Consider the following 17,587-nt stretch of genomic DNA (forward strand, 5'->3'; position numbering starts at 1 on the left):
GAATTTGGCACGTATTGTATCTTGATGCTGGGAGGCTTGGCCCTTAGGCCAGAATTTGATTGATAGTTGGAACTTGGATGGACACTAAACACTTGAAGGGCACATGAAATCTTTCTGACATGGAACACAAAGGTCAAGTCACAGTGTGCCAACGTACCACATAGGATACCACTCAATGCTATTATAACTGGTTCACTGTTACCTTTGAAATTCAATGTATTAATGTAAGCACAACTGTAATAAATAAAAAAGAAATTATGCATAAACCTCTTTCCTTCATATCTTATTGGTTTTTTGTTTGGCTGGTTTTCTATTTTAAACTGGTTTTTCGGCTTGACAAGATTAAGATCATAAATCTTGTGGACCTTGAACCCCTTTAAAGATGTATGATGAAGACATTAGATAAGACCTTTTTCTGCAAAACAAGTCATCATCAAACATATGATGGCTTTTTGCCGCCCAAATTACCATGCATTTACTGCACTGCAGATTCTCACATGTTCACGCATGACTGTCATTTACTTTTTATCACCAGCTTTCCTTCTGGTTCAGTGTTGAACAAACTCCAGCTTGTCAATAATAAAACGTTGGTTTTGCAATACAAAGGAATGCAATACATATACAATTAACCTTCAAATCCCTTTGCTGATCCTCCCAACCTGCTGAACCATTGCACCACTAAAGTTAACACAACACAAAGTATGCTCGAGGGTTTTTGAGTTATAGGTAGAGTACAAACAGCCTGAAGCATTGCCTCACTGATGGATGCCAGACGTGTGTGTGAACTTGTGTTGGAGAAATTGTACAGAATGATGTAGTTCATAAAAGCAGAAAATCTACACAAGTAAGTTGCTTCATGAGAAAATAGAATATTCAGATATCTAGTTTTAAACACAAGTAGGATTTTAGCCTCTGCAGGGAGTTTACCAGAGTGCTGAGAGTTTGTTTTGATTATCAGCGTCTTTCTAAACAGTGACCTAACATGTTCCTATGTAGTACAGCTGTGCTTGGACACATGTATGGCCTGTGGTTCCACTGCAGCTTTGAAAGCAGAAATTACTTACTCATAACTTGTTTACTATATCTGACTGTTGCCATGGCAAATACAATGTTTTTCCAGTGTGTGTGGTTTCAAATGACAGACGGACAGAGTTTTTTATTTGTACTTACCACCTACTCTGTGTATCTCTCCTTTCATTTTATCTATTCATTGAGATCCTTAGGTACTAATCGATTAGTTGGCTTCTGCCTACTGTGTGCACTTCTCCTCATAGCTCTGCCTTCATTTGGACACTTGCCATAAGAAGGACATCTCTGACACAGAGAGACGAACAGGAGACAGATGTACAGAGGAGAGAAGTGATCTCGGGATAGAAATTTGATATCATGTTCCTGTCACTGCTGAAAAGGTTAGCTCTAATGCACAGTTCTTTATATAGTTGCACGTGACAAGGTCTCTTTTCCCAAGATTTAATGTTTGCATTCTGAAGCTGCAATACAGCTTTTAGTGTCTTTTACAACCAGTTGCATCACTTTATTGAGCTGCAGTGGAAAGGAGTATTTGTTCTGCGCAGCCTGAATTTCTTGGGAGCTGGGAGCTCTCCTAAACAAACACAGATATGAATAGCGTTAAACTTCCATATAGTTCTAAGTACGTGTCTTTTTATAGTTTGAAACTTGGTAAATGTCTGCAATGTGAGATTTTTGGAACACACATTGTGCATAGAACAAAAGCTCTTTTTTGACACTTGATCATGAAAGATGTGAAATGAGACACCTTTCCACCTTTCCTTAAACAGCCAATACAGGCACCCCAGGGTGTAATAGACGCATGCCGGCCGAGTTCTCTCTTTTTTTATCACTAGTCTGAGTTTACAAGAGTCCATTCATTGGGGCCAGGATGTGTAACATGCTACAGGGTGTGTGTCGGCCAGTCATAAGGTGTGTGTACGTGTATTTGTGTATTCCATTGGAGGCGTGCACTTTTGTGTGGGTGTCTTTGTAAAAGTCGTAGCGCTACAGAACATGTGCTCAAACCAACTCCATAGGTGTGTTGCTCGTCATTTGACACTGAGTCTATTATATTTTTGCAAAGTTTCCTGGCCAAGATTTTTTTTTCCTACTTCCTGCTGGACTGATTCCTTTTGAGATTTTCTCTTGATACAAGTTTTCTTTCAGAGAAAAAGAGAGAGAAGGTAGGAGGAGCCGGACTGAGAAATAAGCCTTACTCACGCTCTGTCTCTCTCTCTCTCTCTCTCTCTCTCTCTCTCTCTCTCTCTCTCTTTCTCTCTCACTCTCTCATACACGCTGCCTCTTCCATTCTGTCATTGCCACTTCGGCAGAACGCAGACAGCCTATTTCTAACAACCCTGAACAAAGTAGAGGAATCAAAGTCTTTTTTGCAAAGGATTCTTTTTTTCATTTTAACAGAGAGTTTTGAAAGAACACGACTAAAAGAGAGCAAGAAATTCACAGGAATTGTTGGGGTTTTTTTTTTTCAAATTGACCTGGGATACACGTGACAGCCGGTTGTACCACAGGATTCTTTGGCTCAACGAGACGTGAGACATTGCTTTTTTCTTTATTTGATTCTCTGTATTCAAGTGTTACATTGCTGACAAAAAAGCACAATGGTTGCTGGCATGCTGATGCCCCTCAGTGACCTGAGGGCCATCTATGAGGTCCTGTTTAGAGATGGTGTCATGGTGGCCAAGAAGGACAAGAGGCCTCAGATCAAGCACCCTGAAATCGAAAATGTTACCAACCTACAAGTTATCCGGGCCATGGGATCTCTGAAATCCAGAGGCTTTGTAAGGGAGACATTTGCTTGGAGACATTTTTACTGGTACCTGACTAATGATGGCATTGTTTACCTGCGCGATTACCTCCGCCTTCCTGCTGAGATTGTTCCAGCCTCTTTACAGAGGATTAGAAAGCCTGCTGCAACTTTACCTTTTGCTCATCGTGCAGCACATGTGCAAACTGTAGAAGGTCCTACTTCTTACGTAGCCAAGCAAGGGCGAAGAGATGAAGCGGAGAGCCGAGAAGCTCTGGCCGAACGTCAAGGCTACCGTCATAAGATGTTGGGTCCAGGTGAGAGAGAGAATTACTCCGATAGGGCTCCTAAGTTTAGGGGTCGTCCACTGACTGCAGAACCAGTGAGGCAAAAAGAATCATGGGAAATGGAGTCTTCACGCCAGCCTCTTTTTAGGAGGGAACCAAGTTGGAGAAGTGCTGCAACAGCAATGGAGGAACATAAAATTGATGAACATTCTGTTTCAGGACCTTCAACTGAGAAAAAGAAAGTGGTCGAGGTTGAAAAGCAGAAAATCCTAAGTTCTGTTCCCATTCAACCTGCAGCTTTGAAACAGCAAACATCACAAATGAGTCTATCATCCTCCATAACACCCCTGCCAATCACTGTTTCTAAAGCTGCGACAGCATCAAAGGCCTTAGATATGCCTGCATCTCCAAAACCAAATGAAAAGAAGTCTAGAAGTACAGAAAAACTAAAAACTGTGACAGTAGATCCATTTCAATATGTGGATGCCAAAACTACAGGAACATCAGCTAAACCCCTGAGTGGCACTGCCATCGCCAAACCTGCAATTACAAAACCAGAGATCAAACAAGAGAAAACCAAAGCAGCACTTGAAGATCCAGGTAAATCTGCAGATGCTAAGAAAAAATCTGACTCAGCTGCTAAAAAATCAAGATCTCAAACAGTTGTTACTTCTCAGGAAACATCCCAACATCTGTGTGATACAGCCATCCCAGCTATTACAAAACCAGTGGACAAAGATGTGATGGAGAAGTTAGTTTTAACTCCAGAGGTGATTAAAGCAAATACAGCTTTTTCTAAAGAAATGCCCAACGTTTCTTCACAGAGCACCACTGTAATTCCAAAGACAATTGAAGATGATGTCAACAATGATAAGACAACAAAAGGGGTTTCTGCTCCAAGTAAGGCCACTGAGAATTATGTTGCAGATGCAGACCCTGATATGAGATCTGAGCCAGTGCTAAAGAAGACCTCTGCTCAGAATTCTTCCACAGTACCCCCTGTCATGACAAAACCCATTAAACAAGATGTGAAAGAGAAGACAAAAGAGATTATTGTGGATCCACCAGCAGCTCCCATCTCTGCTACTCCTGTCATTAAACAACATCTTGATATAAATGTTGCAAAAGGGGTGACTAAAGAAAGGAATGTTTATGTAACTAAACCTGCAGAAGTTGTGGATGAAGCAGATGTAGCATCTAACAAAATGATAAATCGTGGACCTTTGGCACCCTTGGGTGGTATTAAACTGGAAGGTGTAGAAAAAGAAAAGACTGGTAAGAGAAATGTTGATTTACGGATGCCCAAAGCGGAAATAACAGTAGAATCAAAGCAAGGATCTACTATTACTAAAGATACAAAAGAGATGAAGACTAAAAGAGAAGCTTTGAATCAATGTGAAGCAGCACAGACACAAGCAAATACAGAAGAAACAACAGATGGCTGGAAACCCATTGCTGAAATAACAATAGTGCCTGTTAAGAAGGCTACCAAGGTACTCAAAGATCAGGTTACTGCTGCCAATGCTGGTACAAAAGCTGTTGAGAAAGAGCTAGATAAGAAGGTAGATAAAGGGTTGACAGTGATGCCAAATATGTCTGCAGAGATCCAGGCTGTCGCTGACACAGCCAATCAGAAACCTAGTCAGGAAGACTCCAAAATTCTGTCTGGCATTACAACCACCACCACCACCACCACACCTGGGATTAAAAAAACAGCTAAAAAAGAGAAGTCTCAGAAAACTCAGGTGAAGGAAGAACTTGATGTTCCCAATGTAAAAGCAACTCAAAGTCCATGTGGGACTGACATGAATGATAATGGTGAAAAAATGACAAAGCTCTCTGTTGCTCAAGTGACCCTGAAAGCAGACAGTACATTGCCTAAACCAGTGGAATCAGTTAAAGCAGCAGAGAGACCTTCAGATGTTTCTGCAGTGACTTTAGATAAGTCTAAACTAGATGAAGCACCTCCAAAAAGTATCTCAGCAACTGAGTTCAAAGTTAAAACTAATGTTCCTTCAGCAACTATTGCTGGTGTCTCGTTTGAAGCTACAAAATCAGAGGTGGTTCTACAACAGAAGAAGCTCAATGAAAATGTGCCACCGCATTTAATGATGGATGAAAGCAAATCTAAAGAAGATGCCACTAAAGTTTTAGCAAAGCAGCCGACTTCAGAGCAAGTAGAATCCACTCCATCTGTGACTACTCAAAATGTCATTACCATTGGAGAGGCTAAAGAAAGCAAACAAGTAGTAGAAAGCAGCTCCAAATCGAAAAGAAAGAAGAAGAAAACGCCAGGTGAGATGTCGAAAAACACTAGTGCAGAGGAATGTGCTGATGTGAATATAGAGCCCAAAGTAACTCTTACAGACAGTCTTCCCAAAGAGGTGACAGGTAACATCAAAATGCAGCCAGCCGTCACCCAGGAGACCTCAGCTGCATCTGTCAGCGTAAAGACAGGAGAGAAAACTAATGCTAAAGCTGAAAAGACCTTAGCACTAATGTCTGTGGTGCCCACAGCAGATGCATTGGATAAAGAAAAACTAACAAAAAGCAATATCACACAGGGAACAATATGCCCAAAGAATGAATTAAATGCTTCATTGCTCCAGAGTGAGCCAGTGAAATGTGAGGAAAAAACTGTAATCCGAGTGGAAACTATGACCATGCAGGAAATAAGTCAAGTTAAGGAAAAGGGTGAGGACGTAAAACCCACACTCTCTGAAAAGCCTTTAACTGAGATAAAATCTCCATCCGATACAGAAGCAGAGGAGCCTTTGAAGGGAAAGAAGAAAGGGAAAAAGACTGCTAAAGCAGCCCTGTCACAGACAGTAAAGCCTGCTCTGTTGCCTGAAGCAGAATTAATCCCAGCTGCAAACATTACATCACTGCCCAAAGGACAAGCTACGGACAGCTTTGTCGCCCCCTCTGAAGCGTCACAAACCAGTGTTTCTCTAAAGACAACTCCTGAAAAAACATGCAGTGAGGAAGTCAGGCCAGCAGCAGTGGTGCTCTCTGAGGCCCAGACAAACAAAGGGGAGGTGGAGCCAGCAGCAAAACGCAAGCGGGAGGTTCCAAAACCAGAAACGTCCTCCACTGCGAGGAAAGCACCAGCAGCAGGAGAAACAGTGTCAGCAGCAACAGCAGAGGCAGCCGTAGCTCAGGCACAGGCCGGCCCCCTCGACAAGCCAAAGGAGACTCCCAGAGTTGCGCAACATTTAGCTTCTCAGGCAGCAGAGTGCAGCACAGAGGAACGGCTCTCTGTGTCAGAGGCTGTAAGGCAGGGAGAACAGAAGAAGAAGGAATCGGAAGAGGACACTCCCTCTTTTGACATACCCTCTGCTCAGCTTGACCTGCCTCACCTGCAGGACACCTGCAATTCTGAAAGAGACGATCAAGACGAGGCAGCCATGAAGAGAAAAATAGTAGTAGTGGAAGAGATAGTGGAAGTGAAGCAGGTCTTAAGTCCTGAGGCTGCTGGGGCTCAGTCACCTCCACTACCTGTGCAACCGGAGGGAGAAGAAGAAGAAGAAGAACTGGACCTGGATGTTCTGGAAGCCATCGCTGTAGAGCGGGCACTGTCGACAGGGGCGCCAGTCTCTATGGTGTATGCGGCTCCACCTGAGGTAAACTGGGACCATTCACTGGAAGAACCAGAGGAGAAGATCTGGCCCAATTTCATTGAAGGTATGTTTGACTGTGTGCCAGCTAAACTACTTCCTGTCCTATCCTTAAGTCAAAACGTGTGTGCTTACAGTGCTGTCCAATATTGAATCATATCTTTTCCAAAACTTGTGATAAACTCGGTTGTTGTATTTTAGTTTGAAACTTAATTGACAGCGGATGTCATCTTTATGCCAAAGGGTATGTTTGATTGTGGAATGATTAACATCTAACTCCTTGATTTTGATGTGGGACAGAGGTTGTCTGTCTATCAATACGTTTCATTGAATTGGTGTGGAACTATCCTTAAAATGTGTCTGAGGAATAATAATCTGTGTGTGAAAATAGATCAAAGTTCAGCAACACTGCTGAAAATTGTAGCTTAGTGTGTTAATGTGGCTGTCAAATTTCACACAGGCTTAGTAGCATAGATTTCTCCTCCACACATTGGGTTGACAGATGAAGTTTGCATGCACACTTTGGTAGTTAAATCTCTCTGTGGCATTTGTCAAAGACTTTGCATACAAAGTCTCCACAAAGTCACTTTTGTCTCCGTAGCCTTTCGCTCGAAGGATAAAATGTATACCTTTCCTTGAAGGGGATTCAGTTGTGTTAGAGGATAATAAAGTGTTTGCTTGTGTTTCCAATGGGGCTAGGCTGTTTTGCTGAGAATCAGCCTCGCCTGTTCCCTGTAGAGGCGGTTGTATGTGATTTGAAGCCAGAGATGGGGGTGTGGTGTATTGGCATGTATTTCAACTCTTAGCTCAAATGAGTGTTTGGCTTTAAATTTGAGAACTTATGGCTGAGTTTTTCTTTCAGTTAGTGATAAGAATACTTCTTGCATCACACGATGCAAAGGCATGCGTAGGATGTGGGAGATATATGGGGAACATGATAACAATGCTGTATGCTTTTTCCAGATTCTTTCAATAATTCTTTGCACAGTGCACTCTGTGCTGCTATTTGCTGAAGTGAAACTGACATTTCACAACTGCACATGGTACTGAATGACTTCTGAACCATGTGCGTTTTAGTCATTTCTAAAGAGTTGTATGCAAAGGACTGTCCTTGGGCGTTGTCTTTATTTTGGTTGTGAGCTACAGACAAAGAGTCAGGAGTTGGAATCTTTTGCTCACAGCTCCATGGGTGTGTTTGTTAGAGTCCACATGTGACAGAAGTTCTGGATTCAATTAACAACTTATCTTTTCAGTGTAGTACCAATGAGGAAGATAAGGCCCTTAAACTGTTAATGTCTATTGAATATATGCAGCAGAACAACTGCTGTCATTACAGTATAGCATGTAAGGATTATTGACTTCAGTTAAGTGATTCAAAGCAAATATTTCATCCTCTTTCACTGTCTCTCTGATATGTCGACCCTGCAGTGCACTGCTGACATCTGCTGTCCATTACTGTCCACTTTTATCCTTTCCATTGACCATATGCTACAACCATGTCTGGGTCCATCTCTGTAGAACTTGTATATCAATAGTATTGAGTTTTTTGTCAGTCTTTAAAGCACAAACATAAAGCTGCAGGTTGTTGAGATACTGCGTTGAGTGCTGTTGTGCTTTTAAGTGTGGTATGCCTGGTATGTGGGATAATTAAACGCCTGTCAGCGTATCTCTTACACCCTGAGGCAGATTTATACTAAGGTACATCTGCCATTGTCATGTAACATGTTTCTGATTTTGTATTCCCTTTTTGAGTCAGTCATGTGGAACGCAGGAAAAAGGAAAGTGCTGAAGAGTGGAGAGGGGAAAAATCCCAACGTGTGCCACAAAAATGTTGCTTTCAAAACAAGAGCTTTTCATTTCAAGGAAACACGCTGACATGGCTTGTGACATTTCATTTAAAATGAGACTACTGGAACATTCACTTGTAGTCAGTAGGTCTGTATCTTAATACACTTGTTGTAAAAGACTTGGTTTAACTTCCACCCACAGATAAAGTACTGGTAATTAGATTCAATCACATCCTGGATGTGCCACAGACAGTTTTGGTTCTTTCTTTAAGGTCACGTTATTTTAATGCACTCACTTATTCAGATAGTCATGGTTTCAGTTACAAACACAACCTCTCTGAGTGACTGCAAACAAAGATACAATCAAAAGTAATCAGTGACAGTGTTGGGTAAGTTACTCTAAACTTGTAATATATTTATATTACTAGCTACTGGGATTAAAATGTAATATATTTGTATTACAATATTACTATGTTTTAAAATATAACTGAGTTACACTACTTTGAGTTACTTTTGGTCCAAAACACGAATGTTTTAAATACTTCTGCTCTTTCAGGAGCAGAAAGCTCTTTTATTTTTCCCATAAGTTATATTTAACTACAGTGATCATCTTTTGTTTCTCAAATAATTGCAAACAGTGAGAAAACAAAGCAAATATGCACTTAAATTAGATATGCATGTACCTTGAGTTACTTTAATTGTAACTAGTTATATATTACCACTTTTCACTTTTGTAATGAGTTACACTACTGAGTTGCTTCAAAAAGGAATATATTACTGTACAGTAATATATTACAAAAATAACTAGTTACTCCCAATACTGATCAGTTATCTCTGCTCTGTCAGAAATGCTATAAAGTTTGCATCTGAAGTAGTAGTTTTTCTAGCTATCACTGATTTATTTTGCTCAAAACAACATGAATGACCTTCGCTGCCCAGCGTAACTGCTGACTCCTACTTTTAATCTCTCTTGTACCTATTTGTTTGGTGTCAAAACCTATGTGTGGGCCAAAGCAAGCATTAGCCTAAACACACAATGAAATACAAGGTCACAACTCTTTTAATAGATGACAGGAAAGTATTGCAGAAAGAAGCACCATTGATGTTTGTTTGTTTGTAAAAGTGGGACATTTGTAAAATCAATCAAAGTTCCGTTGAGGTGTTGAAACATTATTAGGTGTGTTGAAGTGTGTCTATGCAGTCTAATGAGGTTTCGAAAACATAATCCTCCAGCATTGGCTGTTTGCATGTGGCCTTGTACATTCCCAAACAAAAGTCAAGCTACTGCTTTGAACGGCGTGGCTTGTCGTTCAGACTGTGGCCAAATTTAATTACGATATATCCCAACATGAGTTGAGTTTGGGTGTTGCTGCAGAATCACAAATCTGCTATTGCCTCAAGACTAAACGCCTTAAAACCAAGAGATCGATAACATGTGGAATATATTGAGGGCTCCACCAAGATGCCTCAGACGTTAGTCATTTCCCTGGATGAATGTTGGGCCCTGTTACAGAGGCTGACGATGAGTGACTTCAGTTTTGGGAGAGACCCAGAGGGTTATAGAGATTTATTGTTTTTTCACATTCCAAATGTTCATGTGACTGTTTAGCATTTACATTTCTGACTTTAAATGTTAGAAAAACATTAAACATCACCTGGAAGTGCTACTATTATTGGAATTGAGCAACATCTTGTAAATATTTAAAAGCCTCATGGACAAAAAGTGTTTTACATTAAAAACCTTGAATTAACCGAAATAGCATTGATATTTAAATATTTCATAATGTACATTTGAAAAGAAGGATCATTCTCAATGACACAAATTATTATTATTATTATTATTATTATTATTATTATTTTATTTTTTTTTAAATTTTTTATGGTATTTTCCCATTTTTACAGTTGTTAAACAGATTATTTCATGAAAACAGACTTAAAGGTGCAGTCCGCGATCCCTCTCTCTCCCCTCTCTCCCTGCTGCTCTCCTACCCTGCCTCCAAACTTTCCAAAGTTCCTCCCTCAGAAGAGCTAACAAGCTAGCGTCTGTACGAGAGCAACATCACAGTAATATAACATGCGCTGTTAAAAGCATGTTACTGCATTGCTTCTCTCTCTGTGCACACACCTCAGCAGAAGCAGCAACAACACAGTGTCACTTACAGCAGCCCACGTGGAGGCTGCTCTGCGCACATGAACAACACATGCACCACGGAGTTCTAATGTAACAACAATGTAACATCAAGCAGCAGTAATAACTTTTCAAGCGGAAAAGTCACCAATTCCATCTTCTACTCCTCCAGACCATACACTGTAAAAAAGACCGTGCCCTAGCTCCGGGAAAGGGGCGGGGACTGTGAACAACAGCTGTCAGACAGTCCATCAAATCCAATCCTGGCTCTGATTGGTTCTTTTTGCTCGGTCGCGGTGCATTCTGGCAATCTTCCAAAGGCTGCAGGAGCAGCAGGGGGGACTCAATGAGTCTGTTTTTTTTTCCCACACAAACTACTAGTTTCATGTAAAGCTGTCCTTACACAGTGACAGCTTTTCGCAAATATAACACAGTTACTTTTATAGGAGTTGCAGACTGCACCTTTAAGCACAGCATACCATAATATAAGCTTTTTGTATTTTATATTTTTCTGCCAATACAATACACTGATTAAACACAAAATCTAGACAGAATAGTAAAGAGAGAAGGAAAGGATGTATATACACTAATAAAAACAACAAAAATTAAGGAAATTAAGAGAAAACGGCAAGAAAGCACCTTAAGAAGTAGAATAAATATATTGCATCTCAACTATCTTCCCCGACGCCCAAATTCCACAATGTCGACTTTAATTGACTTCCTTGTTTTTGACTCCAAACTGAGCAAAACATTATTAATACAAGTGTAGAGACCCAATCCCTTCAGCTTTGTGCCCTAACATGGCTGCAGTGAGTTGCCAGTTGAGTTCAGGAGTTCATCCACACATGATGATGTTGATAGAGGAGATCTCCCAAAGATCTCATGTAAAGCTCCCTCACCGTGTCATGGTATGGCTTCATTTCCCTGATGGCGCTCCATCTATAGAGCTTTATAATTCATCCTCAGCTTTGCTCTGTAGACACGGCAGTAGAATGGCTCTCAGGACGGGACCAGTTGTCAGTGCAACAATTCACAAAGCCATGTGCATATATTGGAACTTACTATATTTAGAGAATGTTATGCATTACTCTGATCCCAAAAGCATTATGGGATGAAGTGCAAGAGGTCCAGTCACGATCCTGAACCCTTGTGCCAGTGTGAAGTGCTTCTTGTCCATTTTCCATCAGTGTTTGGTCTCAGTTTTCATATTTACTGTTTATGTGGCTATTCCTGACTCTTAATGATGCTACAAGGGGCTGTTTCTTTCCATAATAACACTAAACATAGAGTTCTACCCAGAGGTGAAAGTAACGGATTATGAGTACTCACGTTACTGTAGTTGAGTTGCTTTTATGGGTATCCGTAATTTTACTTGTACTTAAGTATGTTTGGACAGAAGCCGTAAGGGCCATGCTTTATTTCCTCCATTTTCCTGTGATAATGACTTAATTATCTCGAGATAACAAGACTTTGTTTCCCCGAGATAACGGGATAATAAACAAAACAAGTGTAGTATAATAAATCATTGCAGGAAACATCATTCACTGTAACAATGTCAGAGGAGCAGCAGCATCTAGATCACCGCATCAGGTTTCTTTTCAATCTAGGATTGACACAGGCTGAAATAGCATTATGCCTTGCTATGACAGATAATATACACATTAGGGATGCACCGAATATATTTGGCTAAATGTTGCAAAAAAAGCAACATTTGGCCTTCAGTTTAGTGAGTTAAAAGCAAGGCCGAATAGTAGCATGTGACGCAATGACGCAATCAAACAACGTGCAGTGATTTTGAGTCGGAAGAGTGTGTGCGCGTTGCTGCAGGAGCAGAGCAGCAGCAGCAGCTCCTCCTTTCCACACAAAAAACACAGCCAGACTCTCTCCTTATCGCTCTCCGTCACCGCATAAAACTTGAAAACCGTCTAATTCCACAACCGAGTCCGTTGTTAGCGCTGTGAGTCACAAATCCATAAACATCCCCATTTTTTCCAACTGTCCCGTTTAAAGCTGACTTTTTACAAAATGTGAAATAACAAGGGAGGGAGGAAACAGAACTTTTTACACTTTGTCCCTCTGAATGAGGCTAAAGGAATGTATGTCACTGTAGCAAAACCAATAGAAAGTGATTTTTTTCATCATACCTCCCCTTTAATGCACCTTAGTTTTTTTTTTTTTTTTTTATTTTGGAATGCATGTCTTGTTTTATTTGAAGGCCTCATATAAATTAAAAACTTTGTTTTTTTTTGTGTTTTTTTTAAGCAAAGGCTACTGGAATATTTAAAAAATGTCAGAATATTCAATAAACATTTACTTATTGTATTCTAGGCTATTTATGTACTATTATATATATATATATATTATATAAGAAAATAGTGAAAAACGTAACAATTGCATTTGATATTCGATATTCGGCCAAGCGTTTATATTTTATTCGGCTTCGGCCACAAATTTTCATTTAGGTGCATACCTAATACACATTGGTGTGCGTACTATTAAATGACTGGAGTCACACCATCAGCTGTTTAAACTAGAATGCCTGTTTACACTTACGGTAAAGCCGTCAGAAGCCGAGAGGAGTATATGTCTTTAGAGCCGGAAGCCATCGGTCTAGGACCCATTGAGGTAGGACCCTTGGATTAGGACCCTACTGTTTTTTTTTTACCACAGCACCAACTAGAGGCTGAATGTCTGCAGAGCCGGAGTCTTGAGTTCTGAGACCCATTGGTTTAGGACCAAAAGATATTTTTGCCAAAATTCAATTACATTTTTGATTATTCCTGAAAATTAATATTTATTAGCACATATGATCATGCAATCAACATTCAGTTGTTAACCTTATACATAATTTTAAAACCTAGCCAAATATGTGGTGTGTCCAAATATAATCTATGCAAGCTGCTCACTGGTTTATTTCACATTATTAGAACTGTTATTGTATTGAATAACCAGATAAATAAATGAAAATACCACAAACATGATTTTTCTTTTCTACTTTTATATTGTGAACACAAACCAACATATTAAAACCACAACACTTAACTTTGATGATCACTCACACAATACATACAGTACTGTACGGGGTTATTGTACCAAATATTCATTAAAAAAAAATCTGAATTTGTGTAATTATGAGAAAATGCAATGGCGATTCTAGACGAAAATTGGCACAGAGGTACCTGGGGGCCTGTCGAACAAGAATGTGTTGGAGTTTGTTGAAAACAATTAAATTTTTTTTATGAATATTTGGTACAATACGCCTGTACATTACTGATGGTGTGATTTGAGGTGTACTTGAACGCACCATGAAGCTCCCGTAATACTTGATGTAAACTGGCATTCTAGTTTAAACCGCTGATGGTGTTACTCCATTTGTTACACTGAATGATGTTTCCTGCAATGATTTATTCTACTACACTATTGTTTCGTTTAAATTCAATAAACTTGTTATCACGGGAAAACAAAGTCTCGTTATCTCGAGATCTTGAGAAAATTAAATCGTTTTCACCGTAAAACGGAGGAAATAAAATATATGACAGCATGGCCCTTTGGGGCTTAAATACATTTCTACACCCAACTGTTACTGAGTAAAATATATATATATATATTTTTTTGTTTTAAAATGATGAAAGGACATGAAAAAAAAATAATAACCAGACAAGAATCAGATTAAACGTAATGCACCGTGCCAAAACAGCATTGATTTCTGGTTATTTCAATAAAAGTAGCTTAACTTAAAGCCTGATATTTTCATTTATTATTGTTCATTTGTTATTTTATTTTTTTTAAATTCTACATTATGGCAAACCTTTTACAGATGCCTTTGTGGAAAATAAATTAAATTCCAATTGTGCAAGATTTAATCTTTTCCTTTTTAAGTTTTTGAATGAGATGTTTACTTTATGGAAGGGAATCATGGCAATATTTATTACCATAAAATAAACATGGGGGGTGAAAGTAACTAGTAACTTTTACTTTAAGTACTATTTAAATAAGCTACTTTTTACTTGCACTTGGATATTTTATGTATTTCTTACTTGTACTTGTACTTGAAGAGAATTTCAATCAGCTCACAGTACTAATACTTAGTAGGATTTATCAGTCTTTACACTTCTTGTTTTACCATCTCATTTACACTTGAGCCACAGAAATGAACCAATATCTAAATCCAACCACTTTATGAATTGGACGTTTCTGCTGTTTAAAAACTAATGAAGCCTTGTGTGTAGGTGTGGACACTATCACAGCCTAATGATGACTGTGGCATGTGTTAATGAGTGTGTGTGTGTGTGTGTGTGTGTGTGTGTGTGTGTGTGTGTGTGTGTGTGTGTGTGTGTGTGTGTGTGTGTGTGTGTGTGTGTGTGTGTGTGTGTGTGTGTGTGTGTGTGTGTGTGTGTGTGTGTGTGTGTGTGTGACCTAATATATCACAGAATAGACCTGCCATCAGCTCCATCAGGGCCCCAGTGAGGCAGGCTGTATTTGTGTTTGTGCGTCTCTAAAGGGCGACTGAAGCCAAGTGTCCCGCCTCAGCTCGTCTATCAGCTTCTAACTGTGACACTGTGTGATCATTTGGTTCAAGTGGATATTTATATCACAGTTCCCCTGAGCACCCTCGCCCCTGCCCCCTTTTTCCTTGGCTTGGCGTGCCCCTCCCTCCCTCCTCCCGTGGCCAAGGGGAGAGCAGAGTGACGGATCCAAGCAGGAGGCACAGCCTGTCAGAGGACAGACAACACAGCAAAGCAACGGGAGCTCTCTCTCCTGTTCCAGTCCTCCCTCGCCCTCGTCCAGCTCTCTTTTCACCCTCTTCCTTCTATTCTTCTCTGTCTGTGCCGACGTTAAATGAAGATCATACCTGGTAGGTCACTGGAATGAGGTTGCTGTGTGTGTTTCCTGTTTGTGTACTACACTCTGTTGGTGTGTTTGGGTCAACACACACACACACACACACACACTGCGCAAGGTGTTGTTGTGTTCCCGGGGCAGAGTTGCTCATTATTACACAAGCAGGATGGAGTAACTCCAGTTTAATTTTAACAGATAACACCAACTAGGCGTCCATTTTTAACCCTGTCCACACATTAACTACCCTTATTAACGTTCCAATGTTTTGTTGGATGACATTGGATATAGCAGCAAGGATTAGTGAGATAAAAGTCTAAGTCCATCCCTTTTCCCACCTCCCTCCCACACCCTCCATCCAAAGCCGTCCCGACCACTGGATTTTTTTCACATATTCAGAATTTCTGTGTGACAGCGAAGGCCATCCATCTGCTGTGATTGTTGTTAAATCACAATCAGATGCTATTATTCAATAACATGCATTACAGAAAGTGAACTTGCTCTTAAACCCTTTAAAACAAGTTGTTGTTGTTTTAACTCATTTATACACATTTTAAATACTGGCTTTTTATATCTAGATTTGAGGATCAGGGTTAGGGTTAGTTTCTGTGACCTTTTAAATGAGTATTTAAGTTATTTGCAATAGATGACAAACAAAGGTAACCTCTAAAGCATTCCTCAGATTGCTTCGTAGGGTTCAGCGTATTTCTATGTAAAGTTCTTATCTAAGAATTCCGATAGCAGGCCCATCCTTGCATGGCAATGAAATGAAGCAGTTGCTGGTATTCAGCCAGAATGATGAAGGCTTTGCTCTGGTCTGTCAAAGAATATAGTTCACAGTTGTTGTTTTTTTTGCTCGCCTAGACGAGAAAAAGATGACAGATTATTACAGATATCTTTATTTATGTTTAAAACATTAACAATGGCCTGATCCAAAGGTTAGGAAACAAGATATGAAGCCAATATTCCAGTGATTTATTCAGGGTGAGGTTTGGAGCAGAAGATTCATGCGTGAAGCTTTTGTTTTATTTTTAATTTTTAATTATTGATGTCTATATCACACAGCACTCCTTAATCTGCTCCATCTACTTGTCAAAAATATGTGGTCACACAAAAGTCCCCAAAAAAAGTCACTCAAGTATGGGGATCCGATTGTAAAGTTGCGCATGCTAAAATAAACACCAACTTTTTGCAACATTAAGCAACAAACCGTGTTTAAAAAACCTGTGATTTACAGCAATATTTAATAATATCGTAAAAATATGTCAATGTTAAATCTATTTTTTTTTTAATCTAAATCAAAATGTTAAATCTAAATTTTACATTTAAATATAAATGTTGATTATAAATCTAAATGATAACTCTAAATCTAAATGTAAATATTTAATCTAAATGTCACGGGTGAAACTAAATATTTAGCTAATATCCAAGGTCACTGTTTAGATTTAGCATTTAACATTTAGACTTAGATTCAACATTTACCATTTAACATTTAGATTTAGCATTTAGATTTAGATTTCACATTCACATTATATTTTTACGAGAGGAAAAATATCACAAATCTCACAATTATTGCTGTAATTGTGATCAAAAGTACCGTAACATAAAAATAAAAAATTCACAAAGCTTTTTTAAATGTGGTTTCTTGCTAAATGTTGCTGTTTATTTTAGCATGTGCAACTTTACAGTCGGTGCCCCATACTCAAGCAGCATTTCAGATAAGCATATTTTGCTGTTACAAATACTGTATGCTAAGTTGCCTGGACTTTGTGTCTATATTTATTCACTTTTATTGCTTTTGAGAGTGTACTAGAGAGGTCACATTACTAAGCACAGAGGTGAGCTGCCACACACCATGCAGCTCCACGTGTGGCATGTTTACCCTATGCATTAGTGATGTGTAACCTTGAAACAGGTTTAGTCTATATGCACAGAGCCTCTGTCAGAGGTAACATCAGGTCTCTGTGTGCAGGTTGGATGATTGCATGACCTGCAGGATTTAAAAGATGAGCAGAAATTTCAGGCCCGATTCCACCGACCTGAACATTCCTTTAGTTGCACTGCAGGCTGAGAGAAGCCTGCAGTGTTTAACCAGCCAACAATCACTGTGACAGTGATTGTTGGCTGGTTATGTGCTTGATCATGTTTTTTAG

At 39.5% G+C, this 17,587-nt stretch overlaps 1 protein-coding gene across 16 annotated transcripts in view; it reads left to right on the forward strand.

The window, feature by feature from the left end:
* The window catches only part of LOC114477761 (plectin-like), a 171,791-nt gene that overhangs the window by 88,949 nt on the left and 65,255 nt on the right, over positions 1-17,587 (forward strand). For 5 of the 16 annotated variants that reach the window (XM_028470318.1, XM_028470321.1, XM_028470319.1 and 2 more), the window contains exon 1: positions 2,612-6,747. The exons of 8 other annotated variants lie outside the window; for them this stretch is intronic. In XM_028470318.1, the coding sequence (XP_028326119.1) occupies positions 2,631-6,747 (4,117 nt within the window). In that variant the 5' untranslated portion in view covers positions 2,612-2,630. Of the gene's footprint in view, positions 1-2,611; positions 6,748-15,277; positions 15,451-17,587 lie in introns of those variants that run through there. 3 more of the 16 variants (XM_028470335.1, XM_028470337.1, XM_028470323.1) reach the window with 2 other exon arrangements.

Source organism: Gouania willdenowi, chromosome 16 (genome assembly GCF_900634775.1).
Source record: "Gouania willdenowi chromosome 16, fGouWil2.1, whole genome shotgun sequence".
Taxonomy (NCBI): domain Eukaryota; kingdom Metazoa; phylum Chordata; class Actinopteri; order Blenniiformes; family Gobiesocidae; genus Gouania; species Gouania willdenowi.